Here is a 20125-nt window from a genome sequence, read left to right as displayed (position 1 = left end):
CAGTCAGCCCTACAGCTCCCCAGGAGTCTGTGTCTAGAGCTGGAGCCCCACTGTCCAGCACCAGTGGCGCTTTAGTGCCAAGGAGTCTGCCCAGTTGCTGAGCAGGATGCCCCTCGAGGCCTTAGACTATAAGAATCAACTGCCTGGGGGGCAGGACGGGGCTTGCCTGCATATGGACCAGGCCTCGATTTGTGGGCTTTCACAGACCCCATCTCGGCAGATAATACTCCAGTAGGGCCGAGAGTGCCAGCCAGGCTGGAGGCGCCCCTGCTCATGCCCTTTTATCCCTAGCCCCCGCTCCAGGCACCACTGCCCAGGACACAGTGCTCTCCAAAGGACGGCCCGCAAGCTCCCTGCCCACAGCGTGCTGGATGCCCTGTGCCAGACGCCCACCACAAAGCACAGAAAAAAGCACAGAGTGTGGCTGCGTGGCCAGCTGAGCTGGAAGGGGTGGGAGATGGCAGGGCCACACCCTCCTGGACCCAGAGGCTTCAGTCTCACCTGCTGGCACAAGGCTGTTGCCACAGTTGCACAGAGCTCTGCTAGGTGCGTGTGGCCAGTTCACCCACCGCCTGACCTTGACATCAGATAAAGGGGCCTGCCACAGCGGAGGTGGGGACTGGAGTCCCTGCATGCAGCCTTGGCAAACCACAGGCCTGCTCTAGCCCAGCCTGGCCCAAGGCACCCTCGGAACTCACTGAGCCCCACTTAGCCAAGTGGCCTGGCCCATGGCCTCCAGTGGTTTCTATGCATTCGTTTACTTGCGTTTTCCTTCCTCCACTTTGAGGTGAACGCCCCTCAGGACAGGATGTTTTTAGAGGAAAATAAAAGCTTCCGGGAGCTGCTGCAACTGAGCTGCTAGTTGATGCTACCAACACAGCCTGGAGACTGCACAGCAGCCCTGAGGCTGGGCAACCCGCAGCCCAGGCAGTTACTCATGCAGCTCCTCATCAGTGCCCAGGCGTCCAGAAGCCCACCGTGGACTGTGGACCGAGCACAACCTCATAGCTACGCTGTCTTTGGCAGTAGGGAATGGAAAACAGGGATCTGGGGATGCAGGTGTTTGAGGAGTTCTCAGGCTGTTTTCCAGAAAAGGCAGGAAAATACCAGAGGTGCAGATTTAGAGATGGCAGCCCCGACTAGTAACAGCTAACTGAGTGTCTCGCAGTCTGCAGAGCTCCACCCCTGCCGGAATCCCACGTCTTCCCAACCACTTTGTGCTGTGCATACAGACTTTGCAGACGTGGAAAGTGAAGCACAGCGAAGCTAAGAATCTTGCCCAAGGTCTCACAGCAAGCAGTGATGGATCTGGATTAGAATCTGGCCTATTGGGGTTCCTGGCCACAGATCTTTACCATTCAGTGACAGGCCTCAACAGGCAGCACTTCTGCTGGCAGCAGCCTGCCAAGAATCTTTCTTGAAACAAACTGGCCAGTAGTGTGGCTCTGACCTCCCCCCAGCCCTAGGTGAGGGCACTCTGTCCTTGAAGGAGGTGATTTTGATTCTCAGTCATAAATGACCAAAAGAAAAGCAAGAGATCATCCCTCCCACAGGGTCTGGCTGGTGCTCCCTGGCCCCACGTGTGAGGAGGGGTGGGACAGCCCCCGGAGGCTGGGGTGCTCTCACTGTGGCTTGTCTAGCTCCAAGCCTGGGAGTGACAGAGTCCAGGCAAGGCCCAGAAAGGCAGGGGCTCAAGGGCGGAGGGCGAGAGCCCTGGAGATCGCCTCCCCAGCCTCGGCCCTGCATTCTTGCCCCAATTTAATCTAGCAGCCTCTGAGGAGCAAAGACAAAACAGGGGTCTCCAAGTCATGTGTTCTGTCCTGCAGCCTGCACCAGCCCTAGGACAGTCCTGCCCTGAGGCCACGGTCATGAAGCGCTCACTCCCCCAGCTACGGCCAGTTTAGGCCCCTGGGGCTCTGTCTGGACTGTCTAGCCATTTATCCAAAGGGAAACAAGGCATGGAAAGGAGCTCCTGGAGGTGCCAGGCCCTTATGTGCTGCTGCCTGAGCCCTCACACCCAGTGTGAGCAGAGGGAGGAGGCTGGGCTGTGCCAACTGCATGGGAGCCTCAGGAGAGCCCTTCATGAGGCGAGTAAGGGAGGGTCACACAAAACTGGCCCAGGCAGCTCTCAGAAACACAGCTGGGTGTAGCATTACGCAAACAGGGCAGAGGATGAAATACCAAACTCCTGGGGTTGAGGAGTGGGAAGGGATGGGACGGGTGAGCCAGGCACCCAGCTGTGGCTGCAACACACATGTGCGCGGCCAAAGATGCAACGGAGTGTAAGGGGAGGGGCAGCGAATGCCGAGTCAGATGTCTGGGTTCAAATCCCTCCTCCAGTACCCACTAGGCACAAGTCTCTCCATGCCTGGGGGTCCCCATCTGTAAAACGTCTAGGTCTCATGGGGTTGCTGTGAGGATTAGATTAATATTTGTGCTTTTTTTCTTAATATTCCTTTTTTACTTAAGAACAAAGTGAAACAAAAGGAGAAAAACCAAAAGCAAGTATGTCCCAAGAAAAAGGCTTTTCAGGAACGCCAGCATTGTGCCAGGTTGGGGCCGCCAGCCCTTGATTTCCTCTGGACCACTGCCTGATTCCTGTCAGGCCAGATCACTGAGCTCCTGGCTGGCCCACAATGACCAGAGTGAGAGGGTGGGAGGCGGTGCGGCAGTGAGAGAAGAAACTGCCCTCAAAGTGCCCCAGTGGGGCTGGCAGAAGCTCTGGTTCCTAAGCAGCCTTCCCATGGGTGAATAAGGTGGGCGGGCGTACCCATATGCTGGGACTCCCTCAGCTGCCTCAATCCAGCATTTTGCACGACTCAGAGCCTAGGAAACCCCCTAGCCCAGCCCAGGACCATACAGAGGAGGGTGCCTGGCCCAGGAGTCCAACAGCAGGCCCTGAGCTGCATCAGGACCAACACTAGAAAGAGGAAGTGATCCACCTATAGACAGGTCTTAACTGTCCTTCCATCACGCACCAAATCAGAATCAATCCTAATGTCATTTACGGATACTTTTCCACATAACATTTCTTCTGGAAGCCCTGGGCATCTGCCTTTCAAATAAGAAAGACAGCCCTTTTGGCCCTGGGAGCCCTGAACTTACCAGGTGTTTGGGGAGAAAAGGGGTCATCCCTGACCCAGGCCCAGAGCTATGAGGTACCCCTGGAGAGGCAGTGAGAACAATGGCCTTTCTCTGGGGCCAGAGGAATCCAGCTGGGTCCAGCTGATGAATCTGGCAGTGTGCTGGGGGTACCACCCAGCTTCTTGGCCCACAGTGCCCCTATCTCCACACATTCTACAGCAAGTGGGACAGAGCAGGGAGGAGCATGGGTTTCAGGGTAAAACAAACCGAAGTTCAAATCCTGACTCTGCCAGGTATTAGCGCGTTCCTTATCCTCTCTGAGTCTCAGTTTCCTCATCTGCAAAAGGGAGGCCACAGTAGTACCTGCTTTCTTGGCTTGTACAATCTTTTTTTGTGTGTTTTTAGAGACAGAGTCTCGCTCTGTTGCCCAGGCTGGAGTGCAGTGGCACAATCTCGGCTCACTGCAACCTCTGCCTCCCAGGTTCACGCAATTCTCCTGCCTCAGCCTCCTGAGTAGCGGGATTACAGGCGTGCGCCACCATGCCGGGCTAATTTTTGTATTTTTAGTAGAGGCGGGGTTTCATCATGTTGGTCAATCTGGTCTCGAACTCCTGACCTTGTGATCTGCCCACCTCGGCCTCCCAAAGTGCTGGGATTACAGGCATGAGGCACCACGCCCTGTCGACTTGTACCATCTTGATATCATCATGAGTAAAAGCCCCTGGCACAGGTCTGGTGCTTGGGAAGTGCTTGACACATGAACTACTATAGTTGCTGTTATTCTTTCAACAACTGCTTACTGAGTACCTACTGTGTGCCAGGGCCTAGGGTGGGCACTGAGAATCCAGTGGTGAAATGAACAGATGTGGCCGGGCCTCACAGATCCTCTCCAGCCCTTTCTGATCCCAACTCCATCCCTGACACCACCCCCCGCAACATGGCCATCAACCCTGTGGCCTTGGCTCTTCCAGGTTCATCTGTCCCCACACCCCCACCCATGGGGCTGCCCACTGCTTCAAAGGCTGCCAGCGAGCTCTGGGGTGGCTGCTGCAGCCAGGCACACACTCAGTGGCCAGCCAGCCTGGACCCTGGCTGTACCCAGCCAGCAGAGACTTCACTGCTGCCACCGCCGCAAGGCTCTCCACAGGCTGCCTCTCAGCATCTCAGAGGGCCCACCCACCTCTGCCTGCCTGGCCACCGGGCCAGCCACAGAGCCATCTGATTTGAATGAAACTTCAAACTTAATGACTTTCATGCTGGTTATTTAAAACACAATGTAATTTTCTAAAACACCCTATTATTTCCTTTGATAGCTACAAAGCTTCCTCCAATCCCATAAGCATGTTTATTTTTAGGGAAAAGAGTGGTTTGCAGTTGGTCATAGAGACCATAAGGAGAGGGAACCCACAGACAGCAGGGCAAAGAGTCAACCCTAGCAGCTCGGAGGCCTGTACTGCCCTGCCTCCTACTTAGTGGGTTTTCCACTGGACACTGGGGTCTCCCGGGCAGGCCGTGCCCTACTCTCACAAGCACGTTGGCAGTGACTCTTTCGTCCAACATTGGACAGTGGCCAAATAAACATCAGACTAGTGCCCTCCCAGTGCTCCCCCTCCTTGGGGCTGCTGTGTCCTCTTCGGTAAGATGGTTCCACTAGCTTTCCAATAAGCTTCCCGCCGGCATTCCAGGCATGACAAGTCTGGGGAAGGGTCCTGAGACCACCATTCACCCTCAGCAGCCTCCTCCTGGCTCTCCCAGACATTCTGCCCTGGGTACAGCAGGGCCTCAAGCTTTGACCAGCTAAGTGAGACCTGTGCCCAGATACATTGGCCCCAGGCAGTGGCTGCCCACACTGGGAGGGTGAGTGGGTGGGGCCCTGCCAGTCAGGGCTCCCTGGCAAGGGAGGTGGCCTGGTGGTGGGTGGGTGTGCGTGCAGAGGTCAGCTGAGCCCCACCAATGCGGGGCGTCCTCTGGGAGCAGCTATTTTTAGGTCCCAGGCTTTCATGTGGCCAAATGATGTGGAGTTTACAAAGCATCAGTAATGCGTTTCAGATGGCGGCCCAGCAGGCCAGGAGGCTGGGCCCGCTGCCACCAGAGCCAGGTCAGAGTTAGTCAGAATCCCTCGGCCTAGACTCCCATCACCTGTCCCTCCCTCCCCACGACCCCTTCTTGCCTGATGGGGAGGCTGGCTCTGGAGCAGTACTTGCAAGAAGCTGCCCAGCAGACCCCGGCTGAGGCCCACCCAGCACACAGGCCTCTCCATGGCCAGGGATTCCCACCCCATTTTAGAGGAAGAAACTGAGACCTAGAGAGGTTCACAGATTTGCGTGAGGTCACACAGCAGGGGAAGGCATGGCTTCCTTCCCATCACAGCTCCCTGCCCTCATGGGAAAACTGGGTTTCCTGGGAGGAGATGATTTGCCACCACTGGCACCCAAACCAGCTCAGACATGGAGTGGGGGCAACCCTAACCATGTAAACTCCCAAAGCCCACACCCACTGTTCCCTGGGGCCACGTCCTGCCCATCCATGCCTGGAGCCTCTGCCGCACACTCATCATTTGGAAGCACATGGTGTGGGGCCCAGACAGCTTTCCTGCCCTTGAAGAGAAAGCTGGTGGTTTTAATGGGGGGCAGGGTGGGGGGGTTAGGAGGAAGCTTATTTCGCAGAGTCTGCTCCTCTGATCTCCAGGCAGTTCTAGCTGTGGAGTCGGGGCTGCGGAGTGAGGGCTGTGTGTCCCCAGGCTTGCTCCGGCTCTAGGATAGTCTGCTAGCAGAACCCAGGCAGGTGGCCTCCTCCCAGAAGAGGGCCAGACTCAGGCTCATCCCAGCTATGCCCTAGGCCAGAATCCCTAACCAGCAAGGGACGGAGGCCCTCTACTCCCTGGGGAACTGGCCAAGAGGAGCCCCATGTTCCAGCAGAAAGCAGGGGAAGGGGGAACCTGTGCGGAGGACAAGCCCACCCAGGCGGTAGACAGCTTGCATGCAGCAGCGGAAGCGGGCCACACGTTTTTAAGGGAGGGAGGCGGTTTCCCAGGTCCAGACCCCAAGCATGACAGGTCGGCGAAACAGGGCAGCAAACTGCCTGAATGAAGAAGCTGATAACGTCCTGGTTTCTCAGAGACACCCACCCTCCACCCCTGCCAAAGCCCCAGGGACCCTGGAGCTCTGCTAGAGACAGTGCTGGTCAGAGATGCTCTCTACACCATGGCTAAGTCACCAATGGGCCTTGGGACCTGAGCAAGCCACTGACCTGGTGGGGCAGAGTTCCCCTCAGTAATCAGCGGGCCAGACCCTAGGCTCCCAAACCCCGAGAGAGCATGAGAGTCAAATGGAAGGATGGGAAAATGGAAACTTCTCACCTCTGAGGTACCCCTGCCTTACACTGCCCAACACCCTTGGGTCTTCTCCGCCCAAAGCCTACCCCTCCCTTGGCTCTGCTCAAGTTCCTCCCATGATCCCCATGCCTCCTAGCATGCACCCTGCCCCAGCAGCTGGCTCTCCCCGCCTTTGTCCTCTGTGTCCAATTCACACCATTGCAGGTGGGCACCGCCTTGCCCTACCATGACGCCAACATGCTGCATGTGCCCATCAGCCTCTCCCAGGCTCTGGAACCAGTGCTGCCCCAGCACCAAGGTCATGGGCTGAGCCCTTCTTCTCCAGCGTCACCACACATCCCTCACAGATCCTGGGCCTCTGTCTGTCCCTCTGCTGATGGAGCATGCCAGCTTCTGCCTCTCTCCTCCTTTGTTCCAACAGGGCCCCCACCCAGAGTGTTCTTCCCCTCTCACCTGTGCAGGCCCCTCTCTCAGGAGCCTCCCCTGCTGCCCCCACTGGCCTCTCCCTCCCCTGTGCCCTTTTTCCAACTCCAGCAGAACCTCAAAGCCAACTTAGAGGCTCCCAATGAAAGTCTCTTTGTCTCCAGGATTGAGCTCTGGAAGGGCAGAGGGAGCCCGCCACGTGCTAACCCAGGCCAAGTATAGAGAAGGGACTCAGTCGAGGTGTGGACCCAAGATTACAGCAGAGAAAGTGTAGTCTATCGACAGGCTGAGGGCCCAAGGGTAGGGTAGGCCAGAGGACACTGTCCTGGGGTAGCTGGGAAAGGAAAGTGCAGCCAAGGCCCCAGTCCCACCTCAGCTTTCGGAGCACTCACACTCCTAGTAGAGGCCTTCCCTCCACCACCACTGCCACTCAGGAGGCACCTACTGTGTGCTGGGTTTCACATACACTGTCTCTTTCCATTCCATACTGACCCAAACAGGTGAGAACCCTCATTATCCTCAGTTTTTGATAAGGAAACTAAGGCCCAGAGGGCTAAGTAACTCAGCCAGGGCCACCCAGCCAAAGAATGGCAGATACAGTATCAGAGGGTGCATCGCGCAGACTCAACGCCTTCCCTCTGTCCAGTCCTCTAAGGGGCCTTGGATAAGTCCCTTCCCTGATCTGGCCTCCCTGTCCCCACCTGCAGCAGGAGGATCTGTGCACTGTACCATTGGGGGTGGGGGCCCCTGTGACCTGATAAAACACCTGTTTCCTCCAACGGAGCCTTGTTTGTACACAGCAGCAGGAAGCACCAGTCACAAGGTGTGAGGGGTGTGACTGTATGGCTTTGGGACCGCAACAGCCTGTGGAGGCTCAGAGGGGCTGCGGCTTGCCTTGCACCTCCAGGAGGCTCTGGGCCCACCCCTGACCCACCTGACCTCAGCAGCTATGCGACTTTAAACCAGCACCCCCAAGCCCTGCTTAAGCTCAGCTAAACCTCCCTCCTTGGAGGGGCAGGGGATGGGGTATGGTCTCCACAGACCCAGAAAGGGGGCCACCCTCATCTGCTTCAGCCCCGCTCACTTGAGTCTCAGAGCAGCTGAGGAGGTGGCAGTGCTGGTGTGAGTATTCCCGAGTGCTGCTGTGGAAACTCGCTTGGTGGAACCTGGTAGAGCTGGGGGAAGGATCCCAGGTCTCAGCAACCAATCCACGGCTCTTTGCCAGCCTGGGGTCTTGGGAAGGTCTTTTCTACCCTGCTGAACTGGTACTCACCCTGACTTTCCAGAGGAGGGGCAAGCCACCCTGAATTCCCAGCCATCCCTCCCTGCTCCCAGGACAGGGTAGGGCAGGAAGCCTGGCTCTAACCAGGGGTCTGCAGCATCGGCCCCCTTCATGGTGCTCTCCTGGCTTTGAAAGGCATCAAGGCTTTGAGGGAGCCACCCTCAAAGTCCCACCTTGGGAGCAGCGAAGAAGAGGCTGCAGATATTTCAAATGTGATAGCCAATACTACGCAGCCTTCCAAGGAAAGAAATATAATTCAAAATAGCTCACAGTCGCACTGCCCACCACAAACCTATTCAATGCAGAGCAAAAAAGGCAGAACTCCATGTCAACTGTGCTGAGCCACTGTAAGCACGGGACACTCACAGCTCAGAACCTACAGCGAACTGGGGCACCAGGGAAGCAAAACACCTTGACTTTTCCTGCCCCTTGACCCCATAATTCTGTTTGGGTATTTATGCTTCAGGAAAATAGTCAAGGTGGAAACGAAGGAGTGATGTGTACAGAACATCATTCACCCTGGGAAAGAAGGCAGCCCGGGAGCAAGCCAGAGCCACAGGGGAGGCTGCAAGCAAGGAGGCTGCCCACACCTGTGACATCATGGCAAGAATGAGGGGCACGCACAGGTGGCCATGGCTTCCCAGGCTGATGGCCATGAGAGTTTTTTGGTTTTTTTTTTTTTTTTGACGAGTCTGGCTCTGTTGCCCAGGCTGGAGTGTAGTGGCTGATCTGGGCTCACTGCAACCTCCACCTCCCAGGTTCAAGCGATTCTCCTGCCTCAGCCTCTCGAGTAGGGTAGCTGGGATTATAGGCGTGTGCCACCATGCCCAGCTAATTTTTGTATTTTTAGTAGAGACCGTGTTTCACCGTGTTGGCCAGGCTGGTCTTGAACTCCTGGCCTCAAGTGATCCACCTACCTTGACCTCCCAAAGTGCTGGGATTACAGGCATGAGCCACCACGCCCAGCCAATCTTTTTTTTTTTTTTTTTTTTTTTTAAACAAAACAGCTTAAGCTTCCAATGTCTCATGTAAAGGACTTTTAGATGACAAGGAAGAGGAGTCTCTTTCAGGTCAATCTTTGTGATGGCAGGAGAGAATTCTGAGGAAGGAATGAGTGGCTGTGGCTCCCTACCTGGGATAGCACTTTCCCTCCTAAGAATTCTGGGTCAGGCAGGGCAGTGAGTAGGTGGCCTGTACACCTGAGTCCCCAGTCCCTGGGTTCAGACCTCCAGACCCCTCCGTGCCCAAGTCCATGTGGGGCCCACGAGTGAGCCACCACTGGCCCCCTGGGAGCCAGGCCAGCAAGGGACAAGGGTTCAGTCATGGCTGACTCCCCCTGGCCAGGCTGCACTGGCACCTCTCTGGGCCCCTCCCTGGCACTGCTGTTGGTCCTCACTCCAACTCTGGGAGGAGGGCTCACCACTCCCATTGTGCAGAGGAGGAAACGAACAGCCGGGCTTTCTTTGGGTTAAGCATGGTGAGTGCATTGTAAAGCAGTGCCAACCGTCTGAGCCTAAAGAGTTGCCAGGGCGGGCAAGGCAGCCAGAGTCGAGGGATGAGGAGGGTCCCACTGGGAATGGTCAGAGGAGGCTCCCTGAGGTGGAGACATCTGAATTGACCCCTGAGTGAGGAATGAAAAGGTGGCGGCTATGTGCAGGGCTGTGGCTATGTGCAGGGCTGTGGCTATGTGCAGGGCTGTGGCTATGTGCAGGGCTGCGGCAGAGACTTCCAAACGGAGGGAAGCAGTGTAGGAGTCCTGGGGTGGAAAAAAGTTGCTGGCTGTAAGACCCCCTAGGACAGGGAGGGGACTGCTGTCAGGGAGACAGCAAGAGGCTGGTACAGGTGATGAGGGGCAGCTGGTGGGGGCCACCCAGGTGCTCAGCTGTGGTGAGTGGCTTGGACTTTACTCCAAGAGCAATGGGAAGCTAACGCAGGGTTTAATCAGGTCAGAGATGTGATCTGATTCTGTTTTTAAAGGACCCCTTTGGCTGCTACATGAGGCCTGGACTGTGGGTTAGGATGGGGGTTAGGGGGTGAGGGAGGGGTCCTCTGGAGGCTGTTGCTGCTGTCTGGGTGAGAGATGGCGATGGCTGGGGCTTCGGGTGCTGACTGCAGAGAAGTAGGGAGGTTTGGGATGTGTTCAGAGGGAAGCCTGGGGCCTGCCAGTCCCTCCTCTGTCTTCATCTGTTGGACACCCTGTGGCCTTCAGAGTGCTGCTCAGTGGGCCCTCCCTCACAGCCGGGGCTGGGGCTGGCTCTGCCCAGGACACCTCAGTGACAGCACTCCTCTGGCCAGCTCTGCTTCAGGTCTCTATCTGTCTCCTCTGCTCAGCCGGGCACTCCCAGGGGAAGAGCCTGGTTCCAGTCTGGGGGTCCAGTACCTGGTACCCAGCCTAGTGCCAAATTCCCACCTAATAGGCTTCACTCCAACCAGGACTGGCGCTCAACACCAGTAACTAACACTTTTCAGCAAGGCCCATGGCTCGCTTTGCAGCATGTGGAAGCCGGTGGGTGCTCCTGCGCCTACTCATCTCTGCAAAGCTCCTCGGACAGGCTGGCCATGCGTCAGCAACACTTCCTTCCTCTGCTGGAGCCTTGCTCATACCCTCACCTCCTGTTGCCCCGGGCACGCTCTGGACCTGCCAGGAGTCCCAACATGAGTCCGCTGCCTCAATGAGGCTCCTTCTGCTGGACCTGACACCTGACGCCTGACCCCCTGGCTTGGGGCATCCCTAGGCATTTGGATGGCTGTGGAGATCAGGGACAGGGACACATGGCCCCAAGCCTGCAACAGCCAAAGGCTTCAGCCTTCTTATTTAAATTGAGATGTAATTCACATATCGTAAAATACGTTGTTTTAAAGGTATATAATTCAGTGGCTTTTAGTATATTCATAAGATTGTGCAGCTGCCACCACTATCTAATTCCAGAACCTATTCATCACCCCAGAAAGTATCCCCATACCCATGCGCAGTCGCTCCCTGGGCCCCTCTTCCATCAGCCCCTAGCAAGCACGAATCCTCTTTCTGTCTCTATGGATGTGTCTATTCTGGATATTTCATCAAAATGGCAAAAGGCTCGGCATCTGTCCAAGCTACAGACTCCAAGTGGAGCTCATAGAAGAAGCCACAGCGCAACGCGGCCTCACATCATTTTTGGATGTGACAAGACTGACTACACTGCTGTGTGCATCCAGGAACCTGAGTTTGCCTAAGGAATGATGCCTTACTCATCCCAGAATCCCCCCAAAGTACAGCCTAAGATCAGCTCACTATCCTCCCACTCACCACCTCCACCTACTCTCAGGTCTCAAAGCAGAGAAGAGAAAACAAAACCAAACCAAAGCCCAGGCAACACAGTGAGACCCATCGCTCCAGAAACAAAAACAAACTTAGCTGGGCATGATAGTGCATACCTGTTGTCCCAGCTACTCAGGAGGCTGAGGTGGGAGGATCGCTTGAGCCCAGGAGTTCGAGGCTGCAGTGAGCCAAGATCATACCACTGCACTCCAGCCTGGGCACCAGAGTGAGACCCTGTCTCTAAAAAAACACAAACACAAACACAAACACAAAACAAAAAACCCTGGTTACTGGTCTAGGCCAGTAACTGCCTGCAAGCCCACGTTAGGTGCCTGACAGTGTTCATGGAATAAACTTTGACCTAATTTTTTCTTCCTCAAACAAGCTTAAGAGAAGCCAACTACCAAAAAGAAGGAACCTTTTCGGAAGAAAAAAAAAAGTATGTCCCGTGGCAGTTGGCTGTGGGGTGGTCATTCAGCCCATTGCTCCCGGCAAGGTTCGAGCTGGCCTGTTTCGAGGTCTCTAACACAGCAGCCGCGTGCGCATCCCACCCACATGGGCAGAGCAGGTCCCTGGTACAGGCTTTCCCCGCTCCCAAGGGAGGTCCAGTGACTGGCCTCAAGCCTCTCAGCTAAGTGTTGACCACATGGGTGCCCTCAGGGAAGGCCGGGCAAAGGGCAAGGGGGCCTGGATCTAAGGCCTGTGGCAGGACCCGAGCAGCAAGCTGTCTGTCCTTTAAAGATGGGCTTGGGAAAGTGACCAGCTTTGGAAAAATCTTCCAAAGGCAGTTTTTCCTCAGGGCCATTGCAAGGGGCTCCTGACCCAAGATAAGAGGATCATTCCGGGTTCCAGACACATGAACCTTGAATCCAATGATAAATGTGCTTCTAAAATGTGGGGGTGGATTCACTTTGCTTGGTAAAACCCAATCACATTTTAAATGCCCACACGTCTTCAGGTAATGCAAGCAAATACTCTGACTTGCTATGTGTTTATAAGTCAGGTTTGCTTAAAAGAGGTTCCCCTACATTCACATACATCTTCCTCACCCAGTGTCACTCCAGCTTACACCTTTGCCTCTGTCCTTTTTTGCAGCCCCACAGAGCAGCTGAGGCCAGGGCACAGAGAGCCAGTGTCAGAGCCCATCCTTCTCCTCCTCATGTGTGCCCAGAAGCCACACAGTGGGGACTGTGGCTGCGTGCGGAGGAGGGCAAGGGGATATGTACCTATAGGAGCAGGTGCGATACATAGAAATGTATCTGCTGTAGCTTGAGAAAGATTGAAAGGTGAAAAATAAATGACCCAGGTCAGTGGTAGTGTGCCTCCCCCACTGTCCTGACTTTTAGAGCCCACTCTTGACCCATGTGGGCCAAAGGACACCAAATGGTTCCATCACCCATACCCTGACAGCAGAACGAGGCCTTCCCTGCTCCAGATACTCTCCCAGCACTTGCCCACACCACTAGATGAACTCCGAAAGGAGGCCTTTTCCCTGTGCTGCTGTGGAGCCCCGGGAAGCTGGAGTGGAGGCTTGGGCCTAGGCCTTTTGTCTAATCATGGTTCCAAGGTGACCCCGGCCCCCATGCAAGTGGCTCACCTGTCAGAAGTTTGGCACTGGTAAGTTATGTCAACCTGGTCCCAAATCTAAGGGTTTACATCTTGTAGGGATCCAAAATGCATCTTTGTTAAGCATGGGCTCGTGCAGGGTGAGTTCTCTGGGTATAGTCACTGCATCGGGCAGGAATGCTGGAGGGCACGCCCCCCACCTCACAGACTTGGAAGGAAGTGAACCACCTCATATACCAAGCCACTCCAGAGCAGAAAGTCGGATACAGAGACTACTTGGAAAACATGCTCATTTTACAGATGAGGAAATAGGGGCCCAAAGGGCAAGGAGTTCATTTCTAGAGCCTGCCATATAACAGGTTTTCCAGCCTGGGCTTCTGGAAAGAAGCCTGTATGTCTTCTCACTCCCACTGACTTCGCATCCAGCAGCTCTCAGAACCACCCTCTTCACTCCTGGTCTGAAACAGCCTAGCAGTTACTCTCCTTCCTCTGGTGACCCCACTGTAGCCATGTGAGCCTCCAGCCTGCCAGCCCCACCTGCACTGGGCTTACATTCACACCCAACACTCGCTTACCACAGTCCTCCAAACCTTCCATGTACCTTCACCCCAACTTGGACCAACTGAGAAGACTGTGAAACACGAATAGGAATTTCTTTAAAAGCACAGCTGTACTGCTCCAAAGTACTCAGAATAGGCTCTTCACACTTTAGGTCATCTGCACCAATGGGCATGGTTTGTAATGATCATGAAATGTTTTCAAAGCACTGGGACTTAAAAATATTTAATTCGGCCTGGCGCGGTGGCTCAAGCCTGTAATCTCAGCACTTTGGGAGGCCGAGACGGGCGGATCACGAGGTCAGGAGATCGAGACCATCCTGGCTAACACGGTGAAACCCCATCTCTACTAAAAATACAAAAAAAAAACTAGCCGAGCGAGGTGGCGGGCGCCTGTAGTCCCAGCTACTCGGGAGGCTGAGGCAGGAGAATGGCGTAAACCCGGGAGGCGGAGCTTGCAGTGAGCTGAGATCTGGCCACTGCACTCCAGCCTGGGCAACAGAGCGAGACTCCGTCTCAACAAAAAAAAAAAAAAAAAAAAAATTTAATTCACGAATTCATTAAACTGGTCCCTTCTCAACATCCCTGATTTGTAGCACCTTTGCCAACCCTTCCTGGTGTGTCTGAGACCAAGCCAGTTTCCTAAGAACCCACTTTCCACACATGGTGTTCAGGGTCCTTCTTTGGCAAGGGTGCACTCACGCCAGTAAGGACACAGCCGAGTACAGCCCGTTTCTCCTGCACAACCAGGGTACCTGAACAGATCAGCTTTCCTGCCCACTCCTCCAAGCGCCAAGGAGGCTCAGGGTTTCCTGGGCTAGTTAGAAAGTTAATTGCAAAGCTCTGAGATCAGATCAGAGCAGCCAGGAGCGAGGGTGGTCTCGGCTCAAAAGTTCTCTAAGAAGAGCCCACCCTGGCATCACCCAGCACCAGGACAGAGACTGCACCTGCTTATGAGCAAGCTGGGAAGACAAAAGCCAAGAGCCAGAGGGCAAGGGGGTGCCCCAGGGCGGCCTCTCCTTCCTTCAGCAAAGTTCTCCTTTTGGTTCAGATCCCACTGGGTGTGTATGGGAAGAAAGACCAGCACAGGAGTCTCGTCTATTTTGTTCCAGGCAGAAGTCTCTTGCCGGTGCCTCACCTACCTGGTCAAGGAGGCTGCAAGCGCAGGGCGGCACTGGCTGCGGGGTCCACTTACCAGCGGGGGCTGCGGCTGGGGGTGCTGCCCTGCTCCCGAGGGGGGTGGGTAGTGCATGAGCAGATTGAAGGCGGAGTAGACGGTCTCTTTGTACATGCCGCTGGTACACTCCGGAGCCTTCAGGCCTGGAAAAACCACAGCTGGGTCAGACACACCAGCCCTGGTGGCGGCTGGGACTGAAGGCTGTCTGCTCTTGAGAGAAAAAGAATTGCCAAAGGGTCCCCTGCAAGTTCCTGACTTGGGAAGGAACGGGTTGGGAGTATCCGCAGTGCCAAGTTTTAGGGGAAGGACCTGGAGTGCAGGCCTCCCCGAGGTGGCCACTACTTGACCTCCCCCCCGCCCCTCGCCCTCCAACCAAGAAACCTTGGCCAGTTCTGTCTCCTGAAGACGGCGGATTAGTCAGTCACCTGGGCAGGAGGGGAGGCGGGGATGGCGGGGGTCTGTTTACTCCTATAAAGGTCAGGGCACCGGAAGTGACTCGACCCGGCGGCGCCCGGGAAGCCCGCCCCCCACTCCCCACCCCTGGGTTTTGCCGCCTCCCGAGCAGCGGTGGAGGAGGCACCCGGCTTCCCGCGGTCCTCGGCGTCCCGGTCCCACCGAGGCCAAGGCCTGAGAGCGAGGAAGGGGGGCCGGGCCGGGCAGAAACTCACCGTCCTCCAGGGGCTCTGGAAGTTTGTCCGAGAAGAGTCTCTGCGCAGCGTGCTCCCGCCCGAGAGCCTGGAGGGAGAACCGGAGGGGAGTGAGGGGCGGTGGGACCGCAGGGATCGGGACAGACGCCGGGGCAGGGACGCCCTGCGCGCTGGAGACCCCGAGGGCCGCGCGCAGCTGGGGCGGCGGGGCGCGGCGACCGCGGGGGAGGAGCCGGCGTCGGCGGGGGCTCACCTCGGCCCCGACCTCGGCCTCGCCCAGGGCCCCGGCGCCGGCCCCCGGGACCCCCGGGATCCCTGCGCCGCCGGCCGCGCCCTCGGACTCGTTCACGAGCGACGACTTGAGCTCGGCGAGGTCGCGCTCGGGACCGGCGGCGCTGTCGCGGATTTTGTCGTCCTGCTCCTCGCCCTCATCCTGGAAGGCCAGCAGCTCGTCCGGTGCGCCGAGGTCGTCGCCGCCGCCCGCGCCGCCCCCGCTTGAGTCCAGCTGCGGCATGGTGCGCTCCGCTCGCCGTGGCGCGGGGCGCTGGGCGCGGGGAGTGCGGGGCGCGCAGCCGGCCCGGGGGCGGCGAGCCCGGAGTCCGAACCTCCGAGCTCGGATCGCGGCGGGCGGAGCGCGGGCTGACTCCGCCTGGGCGGGCTGCAGGCGCGGGCTAGGGCGCTGGGCAGAGCGGCTCCGGGAGCTGGCGGGTCCGAACATCAAAGGCGCCGCCGGCCGAGTGCCGGGGGCGGGGCGGGCGGTGGGGGCGGGTCCGGCCGGGGGCGGGACACAGGTCCGCCCCGCCCCTTCTCTCCCGGGTGAGGCCGGGACGCGCCCACTGGGCGTAGCCTTAAAGGGCTCGCTCTCCCGGAGCGCACCCCGAGCGAGAAGTCGGACGAGCCTGAGAATGATCACCCTTCTTCCGAAACGCAGAGACTCTAAAGGGAACTCCTGAGCCCCACCTTACTCAGCTACAACCGATATTCCCCCTGCTTCCTGCGCCCAGGTTTCTCCTCCGGCTGCCGAGGGCGGGAGTCCCCTAGGCCCTTGGGACTTGGGCGTGGCTTACCACTGCAGCCTTGGTGTGAACTGTATAGTGCTCAGCCTCCAGTGCGCCCTGTGCTTAGAACTGGGGGCTTCCTAGGGCTTAAGGCTGTGCTCGGACCCCAGGAAACCGGCAGCGTTGGGACTCCGCGGCGCTGTCGCGGCTCTTGCCCCATCCTCCATCCCTGTGCCAATCAGGGACTTCCTTCTAGGCTGCCTGCATACAGCGCGAACACAAGCATACCCCCCTTCGCACATTTATTGAGCTCCTGTTGCATGCAGAGCTTATACATCACACAACTGTGACGGGCCCCTCAGCCAGGCGACGGCTCTGAGCCGCGAACACAGCCAAGAGCATCAGACCTCAGCCGATCCTCCAAGTCCCAGCCCCTACTACTCTCCCAACTCGGTTCCATGACTAGAACCTGCAGCCCGGAGACTCAGAGCTTTGGGCAGCCACGTGGGCGCGGGATTCCGACGTGGGTCCCTCGTCCACAGCAACTCCACCCTAGAAATCGCATTTAGGGAGCACATGACTCTCAAGTTGACCCTGGCCTGACTAATCCTCTAACGCTCGATCCAGGCTGAAACATCTAGATTTGCGGAGCGCGGGAAAGTGCCTGGATTCCAGCGCATCTGCATAGCACCCGGGTCTGCGTCCACGCGGGCCTCCACGGCACACTTGGCCTGGCTCAGCCACTGAATCTACAAAAGACGCCGGTCCTTTGGATCGCGATGCAGTCAACTGCAGCCCCCCTAGCAGGTTTCTGTGCTGGATTCAGTGTAGACGCTCACGCCTCTTCTGAGAGCAGTTGGAATAGAGGGTATTTGCGGCAGGGCGGGGTATTGGACGCCTCTCCCGCTGAGGGCCCCACAGGACCCCTGGCAGCGGTGCAAAGCCGGGCCGGAAGACAGCCGTGCCTCCCTCCGGGTCCAGGCCCGGCATGGCTGGCTGCGGATCAAAGAGCCAGGGCATGCTTCCCTGTGTTCAGATCCTATCTGTGCCCGCCCGTTGGGGTACCTCGGACACCACAACCCCCTCCCCCGCCACCTCCGGGCTAGGGTGCCCACTTTTCCTCCTTTCCCCAGGCCGGGGCTGGGGGGTGGCATGGGCATGAGTGCTCAGTTTGGTGATGGAGATGAGGGGGAGAGGTCTCCCCAGCCTCCTCCCAGGTGGTCTTGCCGCTCAGTCTCGCCTCATCTGCTCCGGATTGGCGGGGAAGGGGGGGGCTCGGCCCTGCCCGGAGGAGGGAGGCATAGGGACAGGGTCTCAGAGCCTCCCCCACCTCAGCTCCTAAGGTTATAGGTAGGGTCTGGCTTGGGGTGAGCCTCCTCTGGAACAACTGAAAGGAAATCCGGATCTGCCCAACCCAATGGCTTTAGGGGTCCTGTGTTTGTAGGGAACCCTGGTTCTGCAGGAACCTTCTCCAGAATAGCTGTCCCCAGACCCATGAGTTCCCCCGACACAGATCAGTGGAGGCTGACGTGTTCCCCAGTCCTTGGAGAAAGGAGAGTAGTCAGAACAACAGTGAGGTTCTTTTTGTTTTGTTTTGTTTTCTCAATAAGGTTAAAACTTTCCAGCTTGGTGGTATTAGCCTTTAATCAAGGGTTATGCCCTTATTGCTTTATTGGTGTGAAAACATCTTTTCTTTGCTAAAATGATGGTGGGACAAGTTTGTTTTTTCATGTCCTTATTTGGCAAAAGAAAATAAGGAACATTTTTTTCCCCGTCTGTTAACTCCCCCACCCTCAAGTTTCTTTGGACATTTTATAGTCTGGGAACAACTGTCCTATGGGGTCATGGCTCCAACTCCCCACCCCGCTGGTTGGAACCAGAGGAGAGGGTGGGTGAGTAGGGAGGGTAGGGCTGTGAGGAGGAGTGAGGGAGAGAAAGGCTGAGTCACAGGCATCCACAGCCACACTGAAATCAGTCTGAAGGGTTGCTAAAGGATCATCTACTGTGTACCTAGCCCTGGCTTGGGCTGTGGAGAGGGAAGGGCTAGAGGTGTCTGCCTTCCAGGAGCCTTTGGTTGCTTTGAGAAGCTAAAGAGTTATTAGAGCCAATTTAGGTGCTAGAGTAGTCTATACAGATAGTGGACAGAAAGAGCTCAGATATGGTGAGATCAATGTGGACTGGAGTAGTCAGGGTGGCTTCCCGAAGGAGGTAGATTTCATGTGGGCCTGGATGGCTTAGGAGGGTTTGGAAAGCTGGAAAGGAACAAGAGCTCTGACTTGTTCCCCAGAAGTTGGTGCAGCCCTGCAGGAGCCCCTTGTCCAGGCAGCACTGATTCCTTCGCCACCATCTGCACAATGACGAACCTCATACACTGAGTGATTGCTATGTGCCAGGTATACTGTCAAGAGCTTCACACACATTATCTCATTTAGTCATTACACCAACCCTATGACATAGGGACTCGTATCCCCATTTGACTAATGAGGAAACTGAAGCTCAGAGAGGTTAAGTCACCTAAGTTCTCACAGCTTGAGAATGAAGGTGTCAGAATTCGAAACCCAGGCAGCCTGACTCCTGAGCCCACACCCTAACTGTCACTCTAGTGTTCCATTATGATCCCTAAAATTCCAGAGGGAGTCCTTATTTGCTTTGTGGTCTTGGCAGATAAATGCTGACAAATGAGCTGTCACTAATCTGGAGCCCTGACTTTCTGGGTGGCTCATGTTGCATGAAGGGGGCCATCTGCAGGATTAGGGAATCATTTTGATGGTCTGTATAGGGTGGCCCAAGACCTTTGCTGGCAGAGAGGGCCTAGAATCTCTCCCTTGAGCCAGACAGATCTCAGTGTGTACCGTCTCTCTCCTGAGCCCACCCGAGGCCACCTGTTCTGGGAATTGGCTCAGATCACATACAGAGGTGATAGACACTGGGGTTCTTCCACAGGGTAGTGAGTGGAATCTGCTGTGGTTGCCCCCCTGGAGGTGACCAGGGAGTTTCAGGACCAGGACCAGCTGCAAGGAGGCCCCAAAGTCTTCTGGATTCATCCAGACCAGGCCAGAGCTGGTGATTTAATAAGGCTTCATCTTCATTCTAATGAACTTGCACTACTCAGATGCTGGAAACAGGACTAAGTCAGGACTCCCAAGGCTTGAGGGTTGTTGGAGCAAAAGAGCTCCAGCTTTAGATTTGAGCAGTCTTAAGTTTCCATCTCTGCCCTGCCACTTACTAGCTGTGGGACTCCCAGCAGATTGCTGACCCTCTCTGAGCCTCAGTCTCCCCATAGGTTAAATGGATATCCTATGCGGGCCTGCCCTGCTCTGTTGGAGTACAGTTGAGATGAATCACTGTACCCTAGTGAAGAGCTTAGCACAGCGCCTGGTGCATTCCAAGTGTCTAATGGGTGCTCTTGAAGGAGATATTTTTTGGAAGTTGTTAGGCTAATTGGCTCTTCGTGTAACATCACGTAAATCATCTGAATGTTCTCATGGCCTGAGCCCACTTAATCATGGCTAAAGCTGAAAATATACATTTCCTTTCCTTTTCTTCCAAGCTCCTTTAACATGAAAGGCCCGCGTATACTCTCTGACCTTTTCTAACAGGGAGACCCTTGAAATGTGGCATTTCCAGAAAACGGCTCAAAGGAGCCCCAGATGGATTTAGTAAATAACAGCAAGGAGAGGTTGTGAGCGGCGTCTCTTCCTGCTCACCAGCCCGCCTGGCATCCTGTTGGGGCTTGCCCAAAGCCGCCTGGAGGTTGGG

General features: G+C 56.3%; 1 protein-coding gene across 10 annotated transcripts in view; it reads right to left on the bottom strand.

The window, feature by feature from the left end:
- TCF7 (transcription factor 7) overlaps nucleotides 1-16092 on the bottom strand; it is a 37583-nt gene extending 21491 nt beyond the window's left edge. For 3 of the 10 annotated variants that reach the window (XM_030927426.1, XM_030927428.1, XM_030927429.1), the window contains exons 1-3: nucleotides 15622-16091; nucleotides 15390-15456; nucleotides 14740-14864 (exon numbers count right to left, since the gene is read on the bottom strand). In XM_030927426.1, the coding sequence (XP_030783286.1) occupies nucleotides 14740-14864; nucleotides 15390-15456; nucleotides 15622-16086 (657 nt within the window). In that variant the 5' untranslated portion in view covers nucleotides 16087-16091. Of the gene's footprint in view, nucleotides 1-14739; nucleotides 14865-15102; nucleotides 15180-15389; nucleotides 15457-15621 lie in introns of those variants that run through there. The other 7 variants (XM_030927425.1, XM_030927431.1, XM_030927430.1 and 4 more) reach the window with 4 other exon arrangements.
- Between the last annotated feature and the right edge of the window lie 4033 nt (nucleotides 16093-20125).

Source organism: Rhinopithecus roxellana, chromosome 3, assembly GCF_007565055.1.
Source record: "Rhinopithecus roxellana isolate Shanxi Qingling chromosome 3, ASM756505v1, whole genome shotgun sequence".
In the NCBI taxonomy this organism is placed as follows: Eukaryota; Metazoa; Chordata; class Mammalia; order Primates; family Cercopithecidae; genus Rhinopithecus; species Rhinopithecus roxellana.
Note: the sequence above shows the minus strand (reverse complement) of the source record. Positions and strands in the feature narration are given on the sequence as shown.